This window comes from Engraulis encrasicolus, chromosome 19, assembly GCF_034702125.1.
Source record: "Engraulis encrasicolus isolate BLACKSEA-1 chromosome 19, IST_EnEncr_1.0, whole genome shotgun sequence".
Lineage (NCBI taxonomy): Eukaryota > Metazoa > Chordata > Actinopteri > Clupeiformes > Engraulidae > Engraulis > Engraulis encrasicolus.
In genome coordinates, this window is record NC_085875.1 from 23,644,616 (window position 1) to 23,657,115 (window position 12,500).

Genomic DNA, 12,500 nt, shown 5'->3' on the forward strand with positions numbered 1-12,500 from the left:
AATATCATTCAGGAGCAATAACGTGTATACTCTATTCTACGGTAGCCTATGTCATGTCACGCAGTTGATTTAAGTCTCTTGACTGTGAGGGAGAGTGCTACACACCTGTACTTTCACACTCAGGTGACAATTTCACAATCGGTTGCTGCTTTAGCTCATCGATCTACATTCTCGTCAGGCAAGATCTGTCCAGGAACTGTCAGGTGCTTTGGCGAAGAGAAAGGAGAGTCAGAGTAGAGCGATACCATTGTTAATGTAGCAAAAATGAACAAGTCGATTAAATCTGCCCACATACTAACCTGCCCAGTAGAGCTACTCTTTCTCTTTCAGTAGATAATTAACCTCCTCTTTCTCTTTCAGGTGTGTAATGCAAGGTGTTTAACCCTTTCATGCACACCCCCTGTTTCTGTTACAGCCTTTTTGTCATAAAAAAAACAGCAATGATCATGTTGTCATCTGTTATTTAAGACTCTTGGCATGCCATAGATACGCTGTTATGATGCAGTTAAGCTTTTTCAGGGAAAAGTGAATAGGATTGCCGGCTGGGTTATAAATTAACACCAGCCAACCGGCCAAATGCTGGTGAAATTTGAGTTTGGTTGGTAGAAAGGCCAACTTACTAGCCACTAGGAGGATTAACATCTCTTATCCATTTTGGCTGGTGATGATCAAAGTTAACTTAGAGCCCTGATTGCCGGGCATCACATCTGCATGAAACTGCCCATAGTAGGCTTACGACGTAACTCCACAAGTGGGTTGGTGACAGGAGTGACAAATGTTTGAATGGTATTTGAAGGAATTTAAATGTACATAGTTTCATGTTGTCTCCTTTTAACCCTCCTGTTATCCTTGGGGTCTATTTGACCCCTTTCAATGTTTAACACTTGAAAAATACATGAAGTACATATTTATTCTGCCTCATATTTGATGACTTTTCCTAAATAGATGGGATAAATGTGAAAAAAATGAAATTTCAACAAAAATGTTTTTCCTAAGTGCTGTACACATTTTGGTTACATCCGTGTTCCTTGGGGTCAATTTGACCCCAATTGTTTCAATTGTATAAAACATGAATGGAACAGCCATATTTTCACAAAAAAATGTTAAAATATGTTTAGATAATGTGAAATACATGAAAATAAGCTATTTAGCCATGTTTCTTCTGAACATTTTGCTTTTGTTGGGCCCCTGATGACTAAAAAATACTAATGACATGGGGAGGCCTAAAACTAATTCACGGCAACATTTTGGACAGTGGTGGCTACTACAGCATTGAAGTTTTGACAAAATCCACCAACTGAACCTCGTTGTACCTATAGTACCATCATGTCACCCACCACAGCAACCCCCCCACCCCCCAGCCCTGTACCCTGGGAGCTACTTTTGCACCCTCCCACTACACACACACGCTAGCATAAGATGGGTCACATATAGTCAGCATTGCTGTGCATACTGTTCTGTGCCCAGCATACATAATTATAAGTGATGGTATATTTGAAGAGAAGCTTTATGATTGTGATCCAAATATTGAAATGGACTGTTCTGATGGTGACAAGCTGTGGTACTTCTTTAGATGGATGCGATCTCAAGGTTGGCTGATATGTTGAGAGATAATGGTGCTATTCTTCTCCTCTATTCAGTATGGTGTTCCAAACTGACATAGTTGTCTGCAGCATTGGTTATAAACTGCTGCTACCTGACATAGAGAAAGCAGTAACAGCAACAGCTGCAAATGTTGTGAAGGACATACACATTGACGTCCATACCACAAGTTTTCCAGTGGGCATACATAGTGAATAGAAGTAAGCATACAAGTTGCTAGCCCTGTTCCTTCAAACATTACCCCACTACCATGAACATGTAATATGTCTACAAGCATTTTTGCTTATGCTTTTTTATGCTCCTTATGCTTTTTTTCTTCACACTAATTCAAGCGTAGAAATAATATCGAAAACAATGATTTTCTATGATGTTCCCAAAACTCTTGGTTGGCAATGTATCCATGTTCTATACCTAACTATTATACTTGTGTTATAAATACACATTCAAACATTCAAGGAAAATGAATGTTGGACTTAAAAACCTTCTGAATGTTTGGGAAAAGGTCTATTTCTTTTAGGGTCAAATGAACCCATACGGTAATAGATAGATAATATCCTTGATAATCAAATTTGTTTTTTCTTTTCAAATGTAATAAGTCATAGAAATTCATGTTTAGGGAGAAGATGGAGCCACTAAAATTTCAGTAATATGTATCCATATGTTTTTGGACCAATTAATGACATTTTATTGCTATTTTTTCAAAATTTCGCCTAGTCATGGATTAAGTTTTTTTGGTGTGTGGGCTATGTGTGGGGGTGCTAGGATATATTTAAAGGACTTTTTATGTCACCAACAGAGCAATAATACATATCTGAGACATAAACATGTGCCAGAGTGTTGTTTTCTACTGATTTTGTAGACATTTAAGTGGTTGGGGTCAAATTGACCCCAAGGATCACGGATGTTCCAAAATTTGAGGATAACAGGAGGGTTAAAACCTGTTTTTTGATGTGAGCTTTTGGGTGTGGTTGAGAGTGCCTCTCCCAGGCTGAAATCAAACAGCGATGCAATATACCGCACACCTGACACACTCTCACAGCACAAGGTCATTATTTGTCTCTCTGCGTTATATGGCATAATACTGCTGGCTTGTTTTACTATCAGCAAAGCCTTTTGCCAAACACCAACGTTTACACAGGATATATTTTATGCAGATTGCAGTTTCGGCCCTGTCTGGCGCCATCAGAAAACAATGTTAGAGCGTATTATAGTGATGGTACAGCATCTTCACAGTTTTCTTTTGTTTCTCTAATTTAGTTACAGTACAGTACAGTATACCAGACGTGGCCAAACTCAGGCCAGGGGTCCCAATGTGGCCCACTGTGACATTTCATATGGCCCGCAGATCCTTTGCTCGAAAAACCTTTGAATACAAAGTCATACTTTCAGCCAACATTCTACAATGGCTACCCAATGAGTCTTGCAGGCTTGCAATCACTCATGTATATACCGTAGGCTACCGTATTCCTCTAAAGACATTTCAATTTAATGAGCAAGAATTAAATAGCCAACAAATTATGCCCGCATACATTATTGTTCCTTACGTTGCCTGTGATATCCCTCCCTTCGGTCAATATTCTAAACCCGATATGGCCCTTTGGCCAGAATAATTGCCCACCCCTTCAGTATACAGTTGCTTTTCTGTTTTTCTGCTTCTGCTTACCCAACTGATTCGGTAGTACACACCGTTCCACCAGTGGAACACTGTAATAGTCATTGAAAAATGAACCATAGAGTATTGCACTACTATGACATAACACAGGGCCTTTAGTAATGCAGTACGACTTCGTCATTGCCATTCTGGTGATAGAAAATGTATCATTGGTTTGTCGTTAATGGCTCAATTGTCACCAAATTTGGTTTGTAGACGCATATGAAGAATAGAAACATTCTATCAGTCCATCTTCCATGGGTGCCGCAAGGAGGGGAAAGGTGTTACAGATTCTAAGAGCCCAAGCACTGACAGCACTGACAAGGGCCCTTAAGGGGGCCCGGAATTTGAATCTTTCATGGGGCCCAACATTTCTAGTGGCACCTCTACCTTCTTCACTATATATTCTAACATCACATGCACTTATACGCAAAACGCATTACCATCAGATTAGCAGTGCAGATTAGCATCTCTGATTTTCTTGTTTTACTGTAATATGATAATGGCTGTTGTGTTGTCGGAACTCCTCCTTCCATATGCCAGAAAACTCCCGTCATCCTCTGAACTCCCCAGTAGAGCAAAACACATTCCAAGACACAACATGGCACAAGACATAACGACACATACGTATTGCGCATTACATTACAAAACATAACAACACACAACATTAGGCCCAAACCATACCCATGTCACTACCACTTATATTCCCCCATCTCAGCTTTCTAAACCAGAGCTGGAGTTTTTATATGTGTTGTAGCAGAGGGGGATAGAGTTGCCCCGCTGTACTCAGACCCTGGCCTTCTGGGTACTAAACGGGGGCTCTGACCACTAAGGAGCCAGGGGTCCGTATCTTGAAAGCGTCTTTGCTAACGACGGTAGCAACGTCCTTCGTAAGAGCGACTCAACTCTCTCTCGACAGCGACGCTCACCACTGAATCCAAGGGAATGGTAAGACGGTCTTAAGACGGTCTTAAGACGGTTAGCAACGACAAGAATCGAGAAACGGACCCCAGGCTCTTTGGTGAGACAGTCAGAACACATCCACATCCACAACCCTAGTGATAGTCACTGCATCCTCTTCAGGAAGTGCACCAGTGTGCTTCACAAACTCATGGTATCCCTCACGCAACTGGCCATCCTGTTTCTCCTATCCAGTGTGCCCCATCATTTATGCTTCACCCATCACTGGGGTCCCTCGCACCAGGGTCACCCACATGGAATTATCGCTCCCATACAATGGATGCGCTTCCGATGGCCTCACGGTAGCCATCCCACTTCTGACACCATTTGTGGCGAAGTGGAATAGAGTTGCCCTGCCGGGACTCGAACCCCAGCCTTCTAACTGGGGCTCTGACCACTACCCTAAAGAGCCAGGCTCGTTAACATGACAGTCAGAACACACCCGCAACCCCAGTGGTGGTCACTGCACCACGTGTCCTCAAACAACTGCACTTGCACGCACACACACACACACACACACACACACACACACACACACACACACACACACACACACACACACACACACACACACACACACACACACACACACAGAGAGAGAGAGAGAGAGAGAGAGAGAGAGAGAGAGAGAGAGAGAGAGAGAGAGAGAGAGAGAGAGAGAGAGAGAGATTTCTTTCGGCAAAGTCCTTATAATTCATGTGCCTGATTTCTGTCAAACCTATATTGCTGCACAGAGAAAAAAATGGGAGTGTTGAGAACAAGCTGAACTTAAAGCCATTAGCTGATAAACCGGATGCTTTGTCATTCGCGAGGCATGTCTCATGACATAGCTGGTTTATCTACAAACACACAGTACAGTATGTGGTAAAGAAGATCCACTAAAGCACACAAAGACAAAGCATATACGATTGAATAGAGTTGGTCAACTCTTTTGTTTTCATTTGTAAAGACAGGAAGGAATTGATTGCATCGGCCAGGGCTGGCCTGTTAATCTGGCATACAGGGCATTTTCCCGGTGGGCCAACAGTCACCAGGGTCCGATGCTATTGCTTTAGTTTCTTTGGTTCTTTTCTTTTTTTCGTAGAGACTGGTCATTAATTTTGATGGATTGCCCTGTTGATCTGTATAGAAAGTAGACTCAGCAAATCATAATGTTGTTGAAAATCAGGGTGTTATGTGAGGGGCTGGCCTATGCCAAAAATGCCCGGGGTGTTTTTCAGGCCCAGGCCAGTCCTTGCATTAGCTGTTTCCAATGAGTGGTTTCGTATTTGCTCTTGTACTGTAATTGTTTGTAAGGCAGACTGTCTTTTGTAGTTGCCCGACTGCTTGCTGTTTAGCTTTAATCACGTCCAGTTTCAGACTCCAGTGCAGTGTGTGTGTGTGTGTGTGTGTGTGTGTGTGTGTGTGTGTGTGTGTGTGTGTGTGTGTGTGTGTGTGTGTGTGTGTCTGTCTGTCTGTGCGAGCGTGCCTGTGTGTGTGTGTGTGTGTGTGTGTGTGTGTGTGTGTGTGTGTGTGTGTGTGTGTGTGTGTGTGTGTGTGTGTGTGTGGTGTGTGTGTGTGTGTGTGTGTGTGTGTGCGTGTGTGTGTGTGTGTGTGTGTGTGTGTGTGTGTGTGTGTGTGTGTGTGTGTGTGTGTGTGTGTGTGTGTGTGTGTTTGCATGGGTGCAGGGCAGTAAAATAATGTGAACTCTGTGAGACTCTCTGTCCTCCCTATCGCACAGGATCGCACGTCCTTATCCAGATCCTTAGATAAAGAACTCAGAAAAAGAAAGAGGAAATATGACGGTACATGCAAAGGGCAGGAATACTCATTTCCATCCATCTTTGAATACTTTATTACGTATGCATCCCAAAATGGTCATTCATTCATCTGTTGTCTGATCCACATGCAAATGACGGTAATTCCATGTGTGTGCTTCCTGGACAACAAACAAACAATACTCACACTAGAAATGCACTCAGAGAGTGCCTACCTCCGCCAAAGAAGCTGTTTGACCCTCTCTAACTTCTGCCTTGTTTTGATGGATTTAGAAACTGGAATGTCAAATCGGCTTGTCCTGCAATGGTGAAGAATGTTTTTGATTTAAAAAAAAATCTAAATCATGATCCGCATCACCACCAAAATGTAATCACATGTTCCTTTTGTTACTTCCAACAACTCCACAAAGTTTCATAAAAATCCGTTCATAACTTTTTCAGTTATCCTTCCTACGGACAGGCCGACAGACAGACAGACAGACAGACAGACAGACAGACAGACAGACAGACAGACAGACAGACAGACCAATGCGACCAAAAACATAACCTCCATGGCAGAGGTAATAAAGACAGGTGTGATGGAGTGGTCATCGAAAGGGTTCTGGGGCTCTTTCGTGTAGTGGTCAGAGTCCCAGTTTGGTTGGTCTCCCAGAATGTCCAGGTTCGAGTCCCAGTGGGGCAACTCTACTCACCTTCATCTCCCTGCCAACGTGTCATGGGTCCTCTACAAGAAGTTCACACAATGTTTGGCTTACTTTTTAACTAAAAGTCTACATGCCTCGGCCTGCCGAAGAAGCATCCAGCTTTCCAGTTTACCAGTCTTTCACTCTGTGTGACCGTCCATCCATCAGAGAATGTATTGTTTTCGGGATAATTTTTGAGAAGGTGTTTGGATTTACACCAAATGTTGCGTACATTAAATGTTGCTAATCATCTACTATGCAGGTTCATAATTTAATATGATTTTTAATAACTAATTTATTTTTTAGAATTGATCATTTAGTAATCAGTTGTTGTGTTGTTTTAAATATTGCTTTGGATTCTGAATATGAATAGTGCTAGAATGGTCAAGGAATCGTGATGAGTTGTCAATATGAAGGGAAGACAACATTCACTTCATTAAAGTAAACTGAAGTTATGGCATGATGTTTGCTATTAGTCATGTGCTGTACACAGCACTGTTGACAGCTCACTGCTGATAAAAGTCATTTTAACAAACCACCTGTTGAAATATGTCTTGGTAAGGTTATGATGTTTGATTCAAGTTTTATCAAGAACATAATTCGCAAGTATCAACATGCTCACTGAGAAAAGCTTAGACAGTTCAATAAACCACCTGTTGCAATATGTCTTGGTTAGGTTATGATGTTTGATTAAAGTTTTAATGAAGCGAACATTAAACAATAGGCTAAATAAAACAATGAAAACGTAGCCTCTTAACGTAGCCTCTTAGTGCAGATGGGATCGCCGGCGGGCCTATTCACTATTTGCTGAAAATACTCAACTACATCATGACAACATTGGTATGACATTGCTGAAAGCCTAACATATTACGTACAGTAATACAGTTGGTCTTAACCTGGGGTGCGGGCACCCCCTGGGGGTGCGCCAGAGATTTCAGGGGGTGCGCGGAATTTTGTTTGTGTTGAGGTTGTGACCAAAGTTCTGCTAATTAGGCCAAATCAAAACCAAATTAAGACATGGTTTGGTCCCCATGTAAAGTCATTAAGGTATTGATTAATGTCTCAAACAAAAATCATTGTAATCACTTAAATTATTTTTTAGCGTGTATACACGTGTAGATGTTTGAGATGGGGGTGCACGGCTTGTCTTGGGCACTGGCATGGGGGTGCGTTAAGAAAAAAAGGTTAAGAACCACTGCAGTAAGACATAGTCACAATTTCCTGCCACAAGTAACTTCACTGAGGAATTGGTCTGCAGTCATTATAGAGCAATGTACCTGATTCTGCTCTGGTTGGACCAAATTTGTTTTTTTTCTCTCCATGTAACAGCATCTCGGAATAACGGGTGTATCCGCTATGTGATATCATGTGCTAGTGTTGTATTATACCATACATTTTCTTCTATGTTTACACTGGCCACCTCTATCAGACCTTCTGACGCCTCCTTTGTGCTTTGACTTAATCTCTTGCTTTGTCTCAATAAGAAAGAACACAAAAGCATCATCTAGATTACCCTTTGAGAAAGTTTGAATTGGCAGACTGTATGGCAACTCTGGTGTAATGTTGGTGTAGTTACTGCCATTTGTGCATGTCACCTGGCGTTTTTTAGGGCTCCTAATCAGGTACGCACACCTGGGCAGCGGGAGAGCTAGAGGGAAACAAAGTGCACTGGCACGAGCATCTACCAGTACAGGGCCATAACTGTTTTGTGGAGGACTACATGAGTGCTTTGCATTCACAACTCACCTGTTATATGACCTACAGGGTTGTAATAATGACGCAACATGCAGCTTGCATACACACTGCAAGCGCGAGACATCCACTTAATGTGTCCGGAGGTATCCGGTTTCAGTCCGAAACGTTTAGAATACATGAGATTATCCATGAGATCATACAACAGATCATCCCTTGCACACCGGAGCGCGGTGTAAGCGCGGTGCATGTCCGGGCCCGTGAGCAGGAAACTGGACATGTCTGCGATGCTCCTTGAAAAAGAACTCTTGTCTATTTTGCTGCGTGGTCCTGCACGTCCAATGAGCGGTCTCCCATTGAAAATGAATGCTGTTGTTTGCGGATAGAACGCGAACGCTGACTGTGCAGTGTGAAAGGGGACAACTGAACAGCTCGCACACCTGCCGGACTCACGATGCTTCCGGGCACGTTAAGCGAATGTGAATGTATAAAAGCACCGTAAGGCAAACCATATACAACAGTGGTTCTCAACCTGGGGTGCGCCATGGGGTCAGAATGCTATTGGTTGAAGCTTCAATCGACTACTGTTCCTTAGCTCACTTGTTAACAGAGCTGGTGCGTCATTGGTTGCCTCAAACACGTGCCATTGAGTTGTTGGAAATGCTCAAAATTGACTAGTTTCCTTTTTCATGGGAATTTGAAATGGTGTAGATGGTTTGCCTGGCCAGACTATAGTCTCAAAGAGATTTGCAGTCGCGTAAGCCAGGCTGGTACAATAATGGGGTTTATGTTGACAGAATGGCATTCATGCAATATGCATGCAATGTGTGTATATGTTATGCATTATTGTGAAAAAAACTTCAAAGTTGTTAAAGTAACTTATCCTTCATCTTCTTCCTCTTCTTCTTCTTCTCCTCCTCCTGCTCCATCTTCTTCATCATCATATTTTCCTCCTTCTCTTCCTCATTCTTGTCCTCCTCCTTCTGGGGTTTCCTCTTTATCATCATCTCCTCCTCTTCTTCCACCTCCTCCATGTTTCTTCATATTCTTCTTTTCTGCTGTATGTCGTGCATGTTGTGGGGCAGTCGTGGTTTAGTGGTTAAGGAGTTGGTTTTTTAAGGAGGATAAGGAGTTGGGTTGTAGGTTCAAAACCCACTTGACCTCCCCCTTACCCACAATCTGTGGCTCAAATGCCCTTGAGCAAGTTGCCTAACCCCACATTGCTCCAGGGATTATTACCAGGGCTTGACACAGGACGTGACACCTGCCAACCGGCCAAATGCTGGTAAAACTTGGCTGTGGCTATAATACTCTTTGTGTCCAATTTGGCTGGCTGCTTATTCCCTGGTATGACATCATAGTATTCTGTTGTTTGCCTCTTGTTTATCAATTGTTTAAGTTCAAGAAAAAGCTCAGTAACTCAGTTTCTATGTGCTTGATAATGATATACTTCCACGTAGAAAGCTAAGCTACACATTCATCTTTCTTTAGCACCTCGTCTTCTCAGGTTAGATGTACACCATCATGATAAAGAAAGAAAAAACAATAGAAAATATGTGACTAATACCTGAATGGCTAGTGACTCGGGAAAACCACTAGCCACAGTGGCCTGTGGGTGAAAAAGTTAATATCAAGCCCTGATAATAACCAATACCCTGAAACATCATACCTTTGGATAAAGCCATCAGGTAAGTATGTATGTAATGTAATGTAATGTGTGTGTGTTCTCACCTGTCTCCTCTTCCTGTGTCCTCCTCCTCTGCAGGTGTCATGGCTCCGCTGGTGGCCCACCTGCCAGGCCTGGTGACGGAGGCAGGGCCAGCCATCACCGTGCTGGCCTTCATCGCCCTCCTCCTCATCCTCATCAACCTCCTCAACGTCTGCACCATGTGCCAGAAGTGAGTACCTTCATTATACTCAGTCATACACCCATTTTCCTGGTTTTGGGACTTCTCTTCCAGGTCTTCATTGTGTAGTTGTGGCTTAATGTGTTAAGACAAAGCCCCTGTTATAAGTTGGCTGTTGCCAGAAAGGCCGTATTAAAGAGGTTTTTTTCATGCCATAGAGTAGCACTATGTTAGTTAAGACTTGTCAACCAACAGTGAAGCGTTCCACTGTTATAACAGTTCACTCTGCAAAGTGTGAAGGGGGTCAAAGTTCAAAGACAGTTGCATGTCCGAATCTCACCCTGAATGTGTGTCTCTAAATCTCCATCCTCCAACCTCACATTGCTCCAGGGACTGTAACGAGTGGTTTGGATAAAAGTGTGAGCTAAGTGTAATGTCATGTCATACAGCCTTATAGCTTTCAACAACCATAACAGTGTTTGGTATCCTCCTCTGACTTCCATAGTCAGCAATAACAACTCTAATATTGTACAGTAACGCACTTGTGTGTCAGGGTTTGTGTGACTCGTCTGTATTGGGCTGAACTGAAGACATCTTCTTAATGTTTTGGGGATAAATCATCTATGCACTCTAGCGTTTTTGTAATGGTTTCACTTTTTTTGTAATGGTTGGCAGATTGACCAACAAAAGGGAAAATGAGGATTCCATGTATAAACAGTGTTGTCAGGGACAAAAAATCAGGCTGGGCATTGACTTGTCCGCCAGGCATTGAGTCTGTGACAATATTTTCAGTCATCCCATTATGAGCTATTTTGACCACAACAGGCAAAATGAATATTTAAATCTGACTTGGACACGTCCGCTGTAGCGGCATGAAGACTGTTACCACTATATTAAGGGGAGGACCAGGCCAAAATGATCAACAGTCCACCGGTCAAATGCCCCGTATGCCTTGTCTTATGGCCAGTCAAGCTATGGGTCTTATACAGCATAATAGTGTGTTTCACAGTTTCTGGAAAACAGCCCACACTGCCATAGTTGAGTAAGGTTGACTCCATCATACATCTAAAATAGATAAAAGCATGCATGGCAATTATGCTTTCCTCAAGTCCAATGTGGCATACGCCCTGGCATGGCATGCCATTGGATGACTAAGCCCAATAAAATATGCCACATACGTATGGCATTGGCGTCAGCTGTGTCACTTGTTGCCATTGAAACCTGTCAGGCTGGGATGGGACCACAGGGTGGGGCGGGGTGGGCCTGTGTCCAACCACCTGTCAATCAGACCCACCCTCTCATTATCAGAGGCCTCAATACAAATATTTTAGTATATAACCCTTTCTCATGAGCACAGAGAGCACTGATGAAGGCAGAACCCTAACATATCTGCTGTATTCTGCTCTCAGAAAAATAAAAATAAAAACTCTTTGACCTCCGCTTGACCTTTGTCCTTTTCTCTGTCTTTTTCATTGTGGAAACCTCCTGCTCTAACCTTTGAACTGTGTAACCCCTTCTCGCAGAGCCTCTGTGATAGCCATATTGTCATCAAAATCACAAGAAGAGAAAGTATTAGTGTGTTTCTCTTTTCATATCAATGATGTAGCTAAGTGTTTTCAACAAATAGTGAATATGCCCATGGATAGGCCAACGTGCATGAAGAGGCTAATTAATTAATAATGATAAGTAATGATTAATAATGTTGTTATTGGCTAATCTATTGTTTGTGCTTTAGGCTAGCCGAGGTGCACCTTATTATTGTGTCCTGGTCCTGGGCCCAACTATTTTACAATCTCTGCCCACACTGCTACTTGGCACGTCTTTTGCTCTGCATATTGGCGTCAGTGGCTCTGCCTGACTTGCTTGCCGGCGGGGCGGGTGCTGGCTGCTGGGGTGGTGGTATATGGCTCTCGGTGAGTCACTCGCGGCACCGCCTGCCTTTCTCGCTCGCATTCCAACACAAACCGGTCGAGTTTGACGGCTTGTGTGGAATGAGGTGTAACCCACCGACCGCAGCAAAAACACAAAGGCAACGTGCCGGCCAGACTCACCGGCAAGGCATGCTGGTTGCTCATTTCTCTCTCCCTCCTTCTTTCTCTTTCTTTCTCTCTCTCTCTCTCTCTCTCTCTCTCTCGCTTGCTCTCTCTCTCTCTCTCTCTGTGTCTCTATAACCTGTATTAACCTGACAAAGACGAACCATGCCACTCATTTCTTCTTCCTCACTCCCATTCATTCTTTCTTTCTCTCCCTATCTGTCTCTCATGCTTTCCCTTCTTAGTAACATAGAGTCAATCCATGTCATACACAC

General features: G+C 43.0%; 2 protein-coding genes across 2 annotated transcripts in view; both read left to right on the forward strand.

The window, feature by feature from the left end:
- Window positions 1-5,961, forward strand: part of LOC134435110 (membrane progestin receptor beta-like) — a 12,539-nt gene extending 6,578 nt beyond the window's left edge. The window contains exon 6 of the mRNA XM_063183942.1: window positions 5,934-5,961. Coding sequence (XP_063040012.1) covers window positions 5,934-5,961 — 28 coding nt within the window. The remainder of the gene's footprint in view (window positions 1-5,933) is intronic.
- si:ch73-204p21.2 (uncharacterized) overlaps window positions 1-12,500 on the forward strand; it is a 20,758-nt gene that overhangs the window by 305 nt on the left and 7,953 nt on the right. The window contains exon 2 of the mRNA XM_063183843.1: window positions 10,111-10,243. Coding sequence (XP_063039913.1) covers window positions 10,116-10,243 — 128 coding nt within the window. The 5' untranslated portion in view covers window positions 10,111-10,115. The remainder of the gene's footprint in view (window positions 1-10,110; window positions 10,244-12,500) is intronic.